Genomic DNA, 16,174 nt, shown 5'->3' on the forward strand with positions numbered 1-16,174 from the left:
AAGACTGGAGAAGAGCAAATGTTGTTCCTATCTTCAAAAAGGGGAAGAAGGTGGACCCAGGGAACTATAGGCCGGTGAGTCTGACTTCTATACCAGGAAAGATCTTTGAACAAATTATTAAACAACATGTATGTAAGTACCTGGATAAGAATGAAGTGATTAACCAGAGTCAGCATGGGTTTGTAACTAACAAGTCATGTCAGACTAACTTAATTTCCTTCTATGACAGAATCACTGACTGGATGGATCAGGGAAATGCTGTAGATATAGTATATCTTGACTTCAGCAAAGCATTTGACAAAGTATCTCACACCATCCTTATTGAAAAAATGACCAAGTATGCAATGGACCAGGCAACTGTTAGGTGGATTCATAACTGGCTTAGTGATCGGACTCAAAGGGTGGTTGTAAATGGCTTCACATCCAGCTGGATGAATGTCTCAAGTGGGGTACCACAGGGCTCCGTCCTGGGACCTGTATTGTTCAACATCTTTATCAATGATTTAGATGAAGGAATTGAGGGTAAACTGATTAAATTTGCTGATGACACAAAGCTAGGAGGGATAGCTAATACTAGAGAAGAGAGAGAGAGGATTCAAAAAGACCTAAATAAACTGGAGCAGTGGGCAGCAACCAACAGAATGGTTTTTAACAGGGAAAAATGCAAAGTACTACATCTGGGCAATAAAAATGAAAAAAGCATATACAGAATGGGAGGAATAGAGCTAAGCAACAGTACATGTGAAAAAGACTTAGGTATACTAATAGATCATAGACTGAACATGAGTCAACAGTGTGATGCAGCAGCAAAAAAGGCAAATACAATTCTGGGATGTATTAACAGAAGCATACAGTCTAGATCACGTGAAGTCATTATCGGTCTTTACTCCTCTTTGGTCAGACCTCATCTGGAATACTGTGTACAGTTTTGGGCACCACATTTTAAAAAAGACAGACAAACTGGAGCAAGTTCAGAGAAGAGCGACCAGAATGGTGACTGGTCTGCAAACCATGTCCTATGAGGAACGGTTGCAGGATTTGGGAATGTTTAGCTTGCAAAAAAGAAGACTGAGAGGAGACTTAATAGCTGTCTACAAATATGTCAAGGGCTGTCACATTGTAGAAGGATCATCTTTATTCTCATTTGCACAAGGAAAGACTAGAAGCAATGGGATGAAACTAAATGGGAGGAGACACAGATTAGAGATTAGAAAAAACTTTTTGACAGTTAGGGTGATTAATGAGTGGAACAGGCTGCCACGAGAGGTGGTGAGTTCCCCTTCAATGGACGTCTTCAAACAGAGGCTGGACAGAAATCTGTCTGAGATGATTTAGTGAATCCTGCTTTGAGCAGGGGGTTGGACCAGATGACCCAGGAGGTCCCCTCCAACTCTACCATTCTATGATTCTATGACCCACCCGGTTATCTCTTGCACAGGGAGTTTATATAGCCATAAAAGCAGTTGTCAGACCCCTGCCATGACACAAAGTTAATCAGTCATCCATTGCTGACAACAGTGGACAGGAGAAAAGAAAGGGACATCACAGATTCTTGTGCAGGCAGACAGCACGTAAATCGGCACATGGCGTGATGGGTGATAACCGCTGAGTATACTGTAGGGTCCATTAGTTATTGTCTAATGTCCTTGTGCTTAGAAGCAGACGCGGCTCCACATCAGCACAGAAGGCTCCATGCACATGATCGGTGGTGGCTGCAGAGATCAGACCCTGCTGACAATCTTTTCATGATAATACATTTCAGCAATATGCAATTACTTTATCGGATGGGAACATATGGCAACACAACCTTACAATCCTGCCGTAGGCTACTCGTAATAAGACATGCGAAAATCCGCATAAGGCTAAGGATAACAAAGAAAGTGTCATGTCTACTTGAAGGCTACTCACCTGCATTAGGGATGAGGTAATTCACCACTTCTATTCGATCAAAATATATCATGACGCCACCACTGAAAGATACAACACGGGGAACGATTAACTCATACGCAACAGTGAGGACAAGATCATAACAAAAAGCGAAGCCTGGACAGTCTAGAGCAGGGTTCCCCAACTCCAGTCCTCAAGGCCCACCAACAGGTCATGTTTTCAGGATTTCCTTAGTATTGCACAGGTGATGGAATTATTGCCTGTGCAGGTGATGCAATTATCACCTGTGTAATACTAAGGAAATCCTGAAAACATGACCTGTTGGTGGGCCTTGAGGACTGGAGTTGGGGAACCCTGGTCTAGAGGCTGGCGCGAGTCCGACATGTCATCTACGCCCTAGTATTGTGCCGTTATCGGCATATCCAACATCACTCAGAATGAAGGACACTTACATAATGGAGACCAACTAACCAGTGACCCCAGAAAACCCCCGAAAAAACTGGCTCTCTTTTTTTCAGAGTCAGCTCCACACTCGACTGTGTTGCATCTTTTATTCAAAGGTGTTTTCTCACGAACAAAAGTTCATTTTAATCAATAGTTCTTGGAATAATAACTTCCACAATTGGATGTGTTTAAATATAATGTTCCTGTGCTGAGATAATCTTATAAATGTGCCCCTGCTGTGTACGGTGTAATGGCTGTGTCTGACCGTGCAGGAACATGGTAGGATCATACCACATTACAGCACGGGATCGCAGCTGAACCTTTCTGTGAGGTAAAACATTTCACTGCCTGTTTTTAATCGATGTTTTATCTCAAAGAAAGAATCAGCTGCGATCTCCTTCTGTAATATCTGTATACTCTTTCTTCCTCCCCTGCCCAGGAGCTGTGGTATGATCAGACGTACTAATATGTATCTGCGCCCTGGGCTTTAAGAGCCGGATACGTATTAGTACGTCTTTGTGATCGCGCCTGCATACAGGCTGTGCGGGCGCGATCGCCGCCGGGTGTCAGTTGATTGTCACAGTTGACACCCAATACTATATGCAGGGAGCGGTCCCGTACCGCTCCCAGCACATTAACCCCCGCAATCCTGCGATAGAAGTCGATCGCAGCATTGCGGTGGCAAGGGGAGGCGATCGCAATACTCACCTCCTCTTGCGGCCTCCAGCTCTGTCTGCTGCAGCTTCCCGGATGTTGCCATGACGACCTGTTGTCGTCATGACAACATCCAGGTCACCAGACAGCAGGAAGATATTTTGGTCATGCGCAGTGCATGACCAAACTATCTTCTCCCTGTGCAGCGCTGACAGCCTGTATAGCGGGGATGCTCCATTCCTGTGCTATGCAGGCAATCAGAATAAAAAAAGTGAAAGTCCCATAGTGGGACAAAGTATAAAAGTAAAAAAAAGTGTCAGAAAGCGAAAAAAAAAAAAATCCACCAAAAATAAAAATATAATGTATCAATCAATAAATATTATGAAAAAAAATAAAAATAAATAAGAGTACACATTTGTTATCGCTGCTTCCGGAACGACCTGACCTATAAAACTCTCCCACTAGTTAACCCCTTCAGTGAATACTGTAAAAAAATAAAAATAAAAAACGAAGGAAAAAAAACAATGCTTTATCATCATACCGCCAAACAAAAAATGGAATAACATGTGATCAAAAAGACGAATATAAATAAAAATGGTACCGCTGAAAACGTCATCTCGTCCCGCAAAAAACAAGCCACCATACAGCTCCATCAGCTGAAAAATGAAAAAAGTTATAGCTCTCAGAATAAAGCGGTGCAAAAAAAATTTTTTCTATAAAATTGCTTTTATGTAAAAGCGCCAAAACATAAAAAAATAATATAAATGTGGTACTGCTATAAACGTACTGACCCGAAGAATAACGCTGCATTATCAATTTTACCACACGCGGAAAAATGTAAAAAAAAAAAACCAATTCCTGAATTGTTGGCTTTTGTTTATTCTGCCTCCCAAAAATCGTAATAGAAAGCGATCAAAAAATGTCACGTGCCTGAAAATGGCACCAATAAAAACGTTAACTCATCCCGCAAAAAACAAGCCGTCACATGACTGTCTGCCAAAATATGGAAAAATAATAGCTCTCAAAATATGGCGATGCAAAAACTAGATTTTACAAAAAAAAATGCGTCTTTTAGTGTGTGACAGCTGTCAATCATAAAAACCCAATATGATTCTGGTATCTCTGTAGTCGCACCGACCCGAAGAATAAAGTCGTCTAATCACTTATACCACACGAGGAACGGCGTAAAAATAAACTCTCGGGCTAGGGTTGTTTTTTTTTTTTTCAAAAGTAAAAAAAAAAAAAAAAAAAAAAAAGACGATATGGCGACTAGTGTTCAGCGCAAGTGCTCGCTACTTGAGTTTGCATCGGGTGATCAGGTATGCACTGAGTATCGCGGGTGCTCGAGTGACATGCTCGAGTCTCTGCCCCATATGCTTCGCGGCCAAAAAAACCTCGCGGGGATTGCTTGCCATGCTTGGGGCGATGACTCGAGCATGTCACTCAAGCACCAGTGATACATGGTGCATACCCGAGCACCCGATGCAAACTCAAGTAGCGAGCACTTGCGCTCAAGACTAATGACAACTTATTCAATAGGATGACCTAATGTTATCAAATTCTGTGTCGTACCTCTGGGTTCAAAATGTTCACTATACCCGTTGAGAAAATCCTTGAGGGATGTAGTTTCCAAAATGGGGTCACTTGTGGGGGCTTCCACTATTTAGGCACATCAGGGTCTCTCCAAACGCGACATGGCGTCCGCTCTCGATTCCAGCCAATTTTGCGTTCAAAAAGTCACACAGTGCTCCTTCCCTTCTGAACTCTGCCGTGCACCCAAACACTGTATTTTCCCCACATATGGGGTATGGGCGTACTCAGGAGAAATTGCACAAAAGGTTTTGGGGTCCATTTTCTCCTCTTACCCTTGTGAAAATAAAAAAAATTTGGGCTAAAACATCATTTTTGTGTAAAAAGTTAGATTTTTTTATTTTCACGGCTCTACGTTATAAACTTCTGTAAAGGACTTGGGGGTTCAGGGTGCTCACCACACATCTAGATAAGTTCCCTGAGGGGTCTAGTTTCCAAAATGGTGTCACTTGTGTGGGGTTTCCACTGTTTAGGCACATCCGCTAATTATTCAAGCAAATTTTACAATCAAAAAGTCAAATGGTGCTCCTTCCCTTCCGAACCCTGCCGTATGCCCAAGCAGTGGTTTTCCCCCACATATGGGGTATCTGCGTGCTTAGGAGAAATTGCACAACAAACTGCATGGTGCAATTTCTCCTGATACCCTTATGAAAATGCAAAATTGGGGGCTGAAAAACATTTTTGTGGGAAAAATGTGAAAATGTTATTTTTAGGGCTGAATGTTATAAACTTCTGTGAAGCACCTGGGGGTTCAAGGTGCTCACCATACATCTAGATAGGTTCCCTGAGGGGTCTAGTTTACAAAATGGTGTCACTTGTGGGGGGATTCCACTGTTTAGGCACATCAGGGGCTCGCCAAACACAACATGGCGTCAGCTAATTATTCAAGCAAATTTTACAATCAAAAAGTCAAATGGCGCTCCTTCCCTTCTGAGCCCTGCCGTGCACCCAAACAGTGGTTTTTCCCCACATATGGGGTATCTGCGTGTCCAGGGGAAATTGCACAACAAATTTTGGGGTCCATTTTTTCCTGTTACCCCTGCGAAAATAAAAAAAATTGGCTCTAAATTAAAATTTTTTTTGAAAATGTTCCAAAAATTCCTGTGAAGCACCTGAAGGATTAATAAAGTTGTTGAATGTGGTTTTGAGCACCTTGAGGGGTGCAGTTTTTAGAATGGTGTCACTTTTGGGTATTTTCTGTCATAAAGACCCCTCAAAGTGACTTCAAATATGATGTGGTCCCTTAAAAAATGGTTTTGTAAATTTTGTTGGAAAAATGAGAAATTGCTGGTCAACTTTTAACCCTTATAGCTCCCTAATAAAAAAAAAATTTGGTTCCAAAATTATGCTGATGTAAAGTAGACATGTGGGAAATGTTAATTTATTAACTATTTTGTGTGACATATCGCTCTGATTTAAGGGCATGAAACTTAAAATTTTGAAAATTGCGAAATTTTTAAACTTTTGGCCAAATTTGAATTTTTTCCACAAATAAACGCAAGTGATATCGAAGAAATTTTACCACTATCATGAAGTACAATATGTCACGAAAAAACAATCTTCTCAGAATCAGGGGAATACGTTGAAGTGTTCCAGAGTAATTACCTCATAAAGTGACAGTGGTCAGAATTGTAAAAATTGGCCAGGCCATTAACGTGGAAACCACCTTGGGTTGTAAAGGGGTTAAACTCACTTCTAATAAATAGCATTGATGGAAACTGAATCCCAGACACAACCTGTGCAGCAGATTATTGCTCTTTTTGGATAAAGCAGCCATGTTTTTCTAATCCTGGATAACCTCCATTAAGGAAAGGACTTTTTAATTATAGCTGTTTGTGGTGAGACAAGTAATAATCCTGGGTGCTGTGGCGCCACGTGTTGCCCATAGAGTGATGGATGAAAGATAACAGCTTGCCAGTATTTGGACGCCGCTCTCCCCGGCTGCAGTTTGCTTTTTAAACAACAAACTGTGCTTTACTCACCCTCCCCACACGGAGTCACCACCTCTGCTCCCCGTGACAGTCATGGTCTGCAGCGCTGATATTACATGGACAACGCTGCAGACAATGAGTGAGATCAGCGGCTCTGTCGAATCTGACAGGACAAGCCGCTGAGTTCTCTAAATAGCTGCAGCGCTGTCGACAGGACATCAGCGCTGTAGACAATGACTGACACCAGGAGCAGTGGCGGAGACTCAGCGCAGGACCCGGGGAGGGTGAGCAAAACCATTTTTCTTTTTTTTTAAACAAACTGCTGCTGGGGGAGACAGGTTATCCGAAACCCCTTTAAGTATAGTGAAACTGATCTCACCTCGTGCCGCACGGGACGTTCTTCACTTCGTCAGTCTGTAATGTGCTCTAAAGAATAAATGGGACATTAAAGTAATGCAATCACCTAGAAGGGCGACTAATCTATGGTAATGCAATCACCACAAAGGAGCTGTCGAAATAACATCAATGCACACGCCGCGGCTATACGCACCTGCACACGCCGCGGCTATACGCACCTGCACACGCCGCGGCTATACGCACCTGCACACGCCGCGGCTATACGCACCTGCACACGCCGCGGCTATACGCACCTGCACACGCCGCGGCTATACGCACCTGCACACGCCGCGGCTATACGCACCTGCACACGCCGCGGCTATACGCACCTGCACAGACTTGAAGGAGGTTATGAACGGCAGCATTAAATGGAAACCAGGGCCACTTGTCGAAGTGAGCAGCGCTCCACCCCTGCAAGAGGAAGGAAGAGGTGTCCATTTGTCTTAAATACATGCAAATCATGGATGAGGAAGAAGTTGTCCCAAACACGGAGCAGAGATGCTGCCAATGGGTAGACTGATAATACAGTAAAGACTGCAGGTGATTTTACCTGGTGTTACATTAGACAGCTTCGTTATTAGCACTGTAAGAGTGGTCGGATGAGGTTTCTTTATGATCCTTTATCAGTATATATAGCAATCCCCCAATATGATCCTGTACTGGAAAATGAAGCGTTCTGATAATATACAAGCAGCACTGAGAACTTAATACACAGCGCCATACACTGACTACCGGCTGCCATCATCAGTAACCTGCATTCTGCTGCTGGAGCTGCATGGCACCAAAGGGAATCCGACGTCCTCACAGGCGTACCATGTGTATTACCGAACCAATGCAGCATTTAAAGGGGCTTTTCCAATACTGTAAGTGATGGCAGAGTTGTGCTCCAGTCCAGGGACAGTCGATGTGCCAGGAATAAGGTAAGTTACCACCTTCCTCATCATATCCCAGAAGTGTTATTATGGCATATCCAGGTGCTAAGACATAACATTACAAGATGTGAATACCGCTATAACCCCATCATGACTGGGTCATTTTCCATTTTTTTTGCGTTCTCATTTCTTTTCCTCCCCTTCTTCCAAGAGCCGCAACTTTTCTATTCTCCTCATCCACATAGCCGTATAAGGATTTATTGTGTTTTCGGAGACCCAAAACTTTTTAACATTTCTCCTCAATGGAGCTCAGTAAGGGCTTCTTTTTGGGCCCGGAGCTTAAATTCTTATTGTTACCATTTTGGTTTACATACAAAGTTTTTTATGCCACGTTTTGTGGGGAGTGCAACGACTGAAAAAAAAAACAAACATCTGTTCTTGCATTCATTAGATTCTCTCTAATACATTTAACGTATGGGTACAATAATTTTATATCTTGATAGACCAGATTTTTACGGCCTTGGCAATACCTAATATGCTATTTTTTTTATATGGGAAAAGGTGCCGATTTAAACTTTTACTTTATCTTTCTGTCCCATGGGGGACTTGCACCTGCTCTCCTATACTGTGCACAGCATGGTGAATCCATCGGTTCCCCGCAATCTCGCTGCGGAGGGACGATGGAAGCACGCGCACACTGACAATATTTAAATACAGCTGTCAGTGACAGCAGCTTTTAAATGATTAAACAGCAGCGATTGGCGCAAGCTCCGGCTACTGATGTTACAGGCAGATGCTCGCTGTGTAACACAGCTGTCATTGACCCGATATGTTGCGGGCTCAAGTCCTGAGCCTACTCCATATACCCACTGTGACCATATGCCATAAATGTATATTATGTAGTTGTCATCGGGTTAAAGGAAGTGTTCCTGATAATATGGCGATACCAGGGAGTTACTCCGCATGTTGTTCCCTAATGTATCAGGAACTAACACTTCCAATGAAAAACAAACTCTGAAGTTCCAGGTAATTCCCGGTTTGCTGGTTGTCACTCCATAAAGGAGACTTCTATGTGCTTTCGGCAGTGATGCAGGGCCGCCATGATTTATAGCCTTTCTGTAGATTTCTCGTTACTCCGCTCATACTTTAGCTTTGTTTGAGGACATGCAAATGGAGGCAAATAATTACAGCATCTTCTTGGATGTGTTACATGTCGTGCCAGAAAGTACAGACCTCCAGCCAATATCCTGCCGGATCTAAGTCGTAAATCTATTCCAGTCATCGCTAATGACACCTGAGTGTTAGCCGCCAACATTATTAACCCTTTCAGGAAAAACAGGATGGTAAAGAAGGAAACAAGTGATAAATCATCTGAACAGTATCATTTAAGAGGGGGGGGGGGGTAAATCTCGAGACATCTTAAAGGGCTGATAAAAGCCTGTACTCTTTTCTCAATTCAGCTCACAGTAATATACCTAAAAATGCAACATTTATTATATATCCATTAAAAGCACATACATATACAGTACAGACCAAAAGTTTGGACACACCTTCTCATTTAAAGATTTTTCTGTATTTTCATAACTATGAAAATTGTACATTCACACTGAAGGCATCAAAACTATGAATTAACACATGTGGAATTATATACTTAACAAAAAAGTGTGACACAACTGAAAATATGTCTTATATTCTAGGTTCTTCAGAGTAGCCACCTTTTGCTTTGATGACTGCTTTGCACACTCTTGGCATTCTCTTGATGAGCTTCAAGAGGTAGTCACCGGAAATGGTCTTCCAACAATCTTGAAGGAGTTCCCAGAGATGCTTAGCACTTGTTGGCCCTTTTGCCTTCACTCTGCGGTCCAGCTCACCCCAAACCATCTCGATTGGGTTCAGGTCTGGTGAATGTGGAGGCCAGGTCATCTGGTGTAGCACCCCTTCACTCTCCATCTTGGTCAAATAGCCCTTACACAGCCTGGAGGTGTGTTTGGGGTCATTGTCCTGTTGAAAAATAAATGATAGTCCAACTAAACGCAAACCGGATGGAATAGCATGCCGCTGCAAGATGCTGTGGTAGCCATGCTGGTTCAGTATGCCTTCAATTTTGAATAAATCCCCAACAGTGTCACCAGCAAAGCACCCCCACACCATAACACCTCTTCCTCAATGCTTCACGGTGGGAACCAGGCATGTAGAGTCCATCCGTTCACCTTTTCTGCGTCGCACAGAGACACGGTGGTTGGAACCAAAGATCTCAAATTTGGACTCCTCAGACCAAAGCACAGATTTCCACTGGTCTAATGTCCATTCCTTGTGTTCTTTAGCCCAAACAAGTCTCTTCTGCTTGTTGCCTGTCCTTAGCAGTGGTTTCCTAGCAGCTATTTTACCATGAAGGCCTGCTGCACAAAGTCTCCTCTTAACAGTTGTTGTAGAGATGTGTCTGCTGCTAGAACTCTGTGTGGCATTGACCTGGTCTCTAATCTGAGCTGCTGTTAACCTGCGATTTCTGAGGCTGATGACTCGGATAAACTTCTCCTCAGAAGCAGAGGTGACTCTTGGTCTTCCTTTCCTGGAGCGGTTCTCATGTGAGCCAGTTTCTTTGTAGCACTTGATGGTTTTTGCAACTGCACTTGGGGACACTTTCAAAGTTTTCCCAATTTTTCTCACTGACTGACCTTCATTTGTTAAAGTAATGATGGCCACTTGTTTTTCTTTACTTAGCTGCTTTTTTCTTGCCATAATACAAATTCTAACAGTCTATTCAGTAGGACTATCAGCTGTGTATCCACCAGACTTCTGCACAACACAACTGATGGTCCCAACCCCATTTATAAGGCAAGAAACCCCACTTATTAAACCTGACAGGGTACACCTGTGAAGTGAAAACCATTTCCGGTGACTACCTCTTGAAGCTCATCAAGAGAATGCCAAGAGTGTGCAAAGCAGTCATCAAAGCAAAAGGTGGCTACTTTGAAGAACCTAGAAAATAAGACATTTTCAGTTGTTTCACACTTTTTTGTTAAGTATATAATTCCACATGTGTTAATTCATAGTTTTGATCCCTTCAGTGTGAATGTACAATTTTCATAGTCATGAAAATACAGAAAAATCTTTAAATGAGAAGGTGTGTCCAAACTTTTGGTCTGTACTGTATGTGAAACAGAAAAATAATTAAACAGAAAAAATCTCAAAGGCCAAAAGGGATGTGTGGGCAGCAATGGGCGCTCAGTGTCCGCATGGTCCTGCGTTCAAATCCCACCAAGGACAACATCTGCAAGGAGTTTGTATGTTCTCCCCGTGTTTGTGTGGGTTTCCTCCGGGTTCTCCGGTTTCCTCCCACACTCCAAAAACATACTGATAGGGGATATAGATTGTGAGCCCCAATGGGGACAGTGATGAAAAAAGTCTAAGGGGCGCAGGGACAAAGATACTGATCAAAAGTGCCCCATGCACAAGAAAGAGGCCCTGATGGCCCCTATAACAGATGCCCCTTTTCTCAGTACACTTGTATGGAGCGAGGCCAATAACATGATATCGGATTGTGGCTGGGAGTATGCGCTACGGTCTTATTACTGCCCGATCTCACCGGTTATATCAGAGGATCCTGACAGTAAGTGTATGCAAATGTAGACTAATCAACACAGGGGCATGTACACAAGCCATCACTTCTAGCATCAGGGTCATGTCCTAGTAGAAACAGAGGAAATCCCCTGCACAAGATAGCAGCAGCTCTTATCTTCTGAGCGTGGACCTCCATTTATTAAATAGACCACCAATAATTACAAAGGGGGAATTAATGGCAGGCCACAACATACCCTGGTAATTCGGGCTGACCACGCAGCAATCATCTGGCAAACTGGGCATTCATCACATTTCAAATTACGAGGAATTTAGTCTTAAAAAGTATTAGCTACTTTGGGTTATTACTGTGTAACCTCTTATTAAAAATACTCTCCATTCACAAGAACAGAGGGAATTTTCAGGTCATTCTTTACTGCTCTTTGCCTAGATTACCAATTGCAGCGCTTACAACCTCTTGGCAATAGAGCTTGTAAGAGCTGCTCTGAAGCAGACAAATCACTGGGTCTGGGCAGCTTCCACCCTCCCTGTGCTCCCCAGATGCTGGAGAAGCAAATCTACCTTTGTTTGCAGGGTCAAGAAGGGCACAGTTCACACCAGCGGTGCAACCATGTCACTGATCTGAACTCGCATTCATTTGGAGGGCACCGGCCCAGCAAACAGGAAGGCAGAGGAGCGAAGCCACCTGAAGAGTAATGTTCACACAACCCCTCTAAAAACAAAGCCTCCACCACAGTGCGGCCACCAGGAACTTCAGTGGATGTTTTAATCCTTTATTTCTCTTATTAGGAAGAGGTTTAAGGCCCAAGGTTGCACTTAGGCTTCTATATGTGGGAACAATGGTGCACATTTATAAGACTTCATTTGCACGTCTGTTTTTCTCACGGTTAGAACATGTACCCATTATAGTCTATGTAGTTGTTCACACCAGGTGGTCCACAAGAAAAAAAAAAAAAAAGAAAAAAAAACTTTTTGCCCAGAATTCTGGCGCATTTAGCCTGACAAATGAGCCCCAATATTGTAGTCTTCCTCAACAACACATCATAAGGCAAAAATAAGAAATGGGCCCTACAGGACTCCCATCAGATGCACGTACCTATAATATACCCCGATGTGTCCTTCCTCCAGCTTGTGTATGGCAGACAGCAAGGCGGCAGCAGTGAATGCCACCGTGATGGCGGCTAGAGCTCCGATGTGGGACATCCTCCTGAGTCCTGGAAGACACAAAGGAGTGATCATTACCCTATACAAGGAGGGGGCTTCCCTACATAATGACATTACATATGGCGGGGATACATACAGCCCTGGAAAACACCCTAAGGATTTTCCATGTTTAAGATATTGATGACCCATCCCTGCTCGTTCATCCAGCCACTGCCGGAGCAGAGTACGGCCGATTGGTGGGGATGTCGGCTGTGGACCCCCGCAGATATGATATTGATGACCTCTTCTTTTATTTAAAAGAGTTTTCTTAATCCCAGGATTTAATTAGAAATGAGGCAGCAGCCCATTTATCGAGTGCACGTGATCCCGCTCAGCCAGATTCACTTTATTACAACCACATGCCGAGAAAAACCCCAGAAATCAATAGCGAAAGGTGTCAGTCCCTATTGATCGCACAGAGAATGAATGAGGTGACGGACGCCGCCATCAACACTTCCCCTTCCCAGCTTTATTTAATTATGGAGCCCAGATAAAGCCGCCGCGGTGGTTCAGCCATGTGACCGATAAGAACGGCACCAGATTATCAGGCGTAGTATGGATTATTAGATAGCAAATCTCCACCTGCATATTTTTTTTTTTTTATTTTCAGCACAAAAATTGATCTAAAACGTGGATTTTTCAATCACCAGCATTTCAATTTCAGCTGCAGATTAAACACAGATTTTTCCGCCATGTGTGCACCTGGTCTTACAGGGTGAGGAGATCCCACAGGATTGGTTTCAGAACAGATTCCCCAGATCTGTCATTGCTACTGTAAAAATGTAAACCTGACACAAGTGTGAACAGAGCCTTAAAAGGGGTATTCCCATCTCCAAGATCCTATCCCAATATGTAGTAGGTATAATAATAATAATAATAATAATAATAATAATGATGATAATAATAATATTAGCAAATACCTCCATTTAGAAATGTAGTATAGTTCTTCTGATTCGCTATGTCTCTTTCCTCATGTGCAGGAATTGCAGGACCTTAAGTATCCATGATTACAACCACTAGCAACTAGCTGTCAGTATATCAGTGGTCGTAACCATGGATACCCAAGGTCCTGCAATTCCTGCACTTGAGGAAGGAGACAGTGAATCAGAAGAACTATACTACATTTCTAATTGGAGGTATTTGCTGATATTGTTATTACACCTACTACATATTGGGATAGGATCTTGGAGATGGGAATACCTGCCAGATTGGACATCAGATGTGGAGATATGATAGTGCACACGGTACAGAGGAAAATGTGAAAGAGACTGTCCAGGCGTTGTGCGAGTCCCCCAGGAAATCTACCACCAGAGGGCACTATATACACACCCCATGGCAGGCGGCCAAAATGAGACAGCTCTTGTGGAGCTCTACATAATCACATCAACATGTCACATATACACTGCTCAAAAAAATAAAAGGAACACTTAAATAACAGAATATAACTCCAAGTAAATCAAACTTCTGTGAAATCAAACTGTCCATTTTGATTGTCAATCAGAGTTGCTTCCTATTTCACATGCTGTTGTGCAAATGGAATAGACAATAGATGGAAATTATTGGGAATTATCAAGACACCCTCAATAAAGGAGTGGTTCTGCAGGTGGGGACCACAGACCACATCTCAGTACCAATGCATTCTGGCTGAAGTTTTGGTCACTTTTGAATGTTGGTTGTGCTTTCACACTCGTGGTAGCATGAGACGGACTCTACAACCCACAGAAGTTGCTCAGGTAGTGCAGCTCATCCAGAATGGCACATCAATGCGAGCTGTGGCAAGAAGGTTTGCTGTGTCTGTAGGAGAAGTGTCCAGAGGCTGGAGGTACTACCAGGAGACGTGGAGGGGGCCGTAGAAGGGCAACAACCCAGCAGCAGGACCGCTACCTCCGCCTTTGTGCAAGGAGGAACATGAGGAGCACTGCCAGAGCCCTGCAAAATGACCGCCAGCAGGCCACAAACATGCATGTGTCTGCACAAACGGTTGAAACCGACTCCATGAGGGTGGTATGAGGGCCCGACGTCCACAGATGGGGGTTGTGCTCACAGCCCAACACCATGCAGGATGCTTGGCATTTGCCACAGAACACCAGGATTGGCAAAGTCGCCACTGGCGCCCTGTGCTCTTCACAGATGAAAGCAGGTTCACACTGAGCACATGTGACAGACGTGACAGAGTCTGGAGACACCGTGGAGAGCGATCTGCTGCCTGCAACATCCTTCAGCATGACCGGTTTGGCAGTGGGTCAGTAATGGTGTGGGGTGGCATTTCTTTGGAGGGCCGCACAGCCCTCCATGTGCTCGCCAGAGGTAGCCTGACTGCCATTAGCTACCGAGATGAGATCCTCAGACCCCTTGTGAGACCATATGCTGGTGCGGTTGGCCCTGGGTTCCTCTTAATGCAGGACAATGCCAGACCTCATGTGGCTGGAGTGTGTCAGCAGTTCCTGCAAGATGAAGGCATTGAAGCTATGGACTGGCCCGCCCGTTCCCCAGACCAGAATCTGATTGAGCACATCTGGGACATCATGTCTCGCTCCATCCACCAACGTCACGTTGCACCACAGACTGTCCAGGAGTTGGCGGATGCTTTAGTCCAGGTCTGAGAGGAGATCCCACAGGAGACCATCCGCAACCTCATCAGGAGCATGCCCAGGCGTTGTAGGGAGGTCATACAGGCACGTGGAGGCCATACACAATACTGAGTCTCATTTTGACTTGTTTTAAGGACATTACATCAAAGTTGGATCAGCCTGTAGTGTGTTTTTCCACTTTTATTTTGGGGGTGACTCCAAATCCAGGCCTCCATTGGTTAATAAATTTGATTTCCATTGATGATTTTTGTGTGATTTTGTTGTCAGCACATTCAACTTTGTACAGAACAAAGTATTCAATGAGAATATTTCATTCAATCAGATCTAGGATGTGTTACTTGAGTGTTCCCTTTATTTTTTTGAGCAGTATATATACCACACAAGGCTGTGTGACTTTATTCAGAAAGTTTCATTTTAATCTTAAAGGGACAGTTGCCCACTTAAAAGAAGCACAGCTTTTTCCCACTTTATACTGTACATTGTGCAGGTCTCATGGCATCAGGATCTGGCAGGAATGACTACTGCAGACGATCCGTGGCTGCTGATCAGCTGCAGCCTTTACTGCAGACAGGAAGGGACATCTCTTATCCCGTTCACACAAAACGTGAAGGTGCCATGGGCACACAAAGCCTCCCATTGGTAGAGGGTAACGGTCCCGATATATAAAGCAGAGAACGCAGGCGCTCTGGTCACTATGGGTACAGCACCTGCACGGATCCCACCATGGCCACATGGGTCACAGTGGGGTCCTGATCTATGAAGCAGAGTAGAAGGCAGGTGCTGCAGTCACTATGGGGTCAGCACCAGCACGGATCCCACCATGGCCACATGGGTCACAGTGGGGTCCTGATCTATGAAGCAGAGGAGAAGGCAGGCGCTGCGGTCAATATGGGGTCACCACCTGCACGGATCCCACCATGGCCACATGGGTCACAGTGGGGTCTTGATCTATGAAGCAGAGGAGAAGGCAGGCGCTGCGGTCACTATAGGGTCAGCACCTGCACGGATCCCACCATGGCCACATGGG

General features: G+C 44.1%; 1 protein-coding gene across 2 annotated transcripts in view; it reads right to left on the reverse strand.

Moving 5' to 3' along the window:
• The window catches only part of ERLIN2 (ER lipid raft associated 2), a 33,402-nt gene that overhangs the window by 15,235 nt on the left and 1,993 nt on the right, over window positions 1-16,174 (reverse strand). For both annotated transcript variants that reach the window (XM_073653553.1, XM_073653555.1), the window contains exons 2-5: window positions 12,450-12,567; window positions 7,232-7,313; window positions 6,886-6,932; window positions 1,909-1,970 (exon numbers count right to left, since the gene is read on the reverse strand). In XM_073653553.1, coding sequence (XP_073509654.1) covers window positions 1,909-1,970; window positions 6,886-6,932; window positions 7,232-7,313; window positions 12,450-12,567 — 309 coding nt within the window. The remainder of the gene's footprint in view (window positions 1-1,908; window positions 1,971-6,885; window positions 6,933-7,231; window positions 7,314-12,449; window positions 12,568-16,174) is intronic.

This window comes from Phyllobates terribilis, unplaced genomic scaffold (genome assembly GCF_046119375.1).
Source record: "Phyllobates terribilis strain yellow unplaced genomic scaffold, ASM4611937v1 Scaffold_11__3_contigs__length_659146591, whole genome shotgun sequence".
NCBI classification, from domain to species: domain Eukaryota; kingdom Metazoa; phylum Chordata; class Amphibia; order Anura; family Dendrobatidae; genus Phyllobates; species Phyllobates terribilis.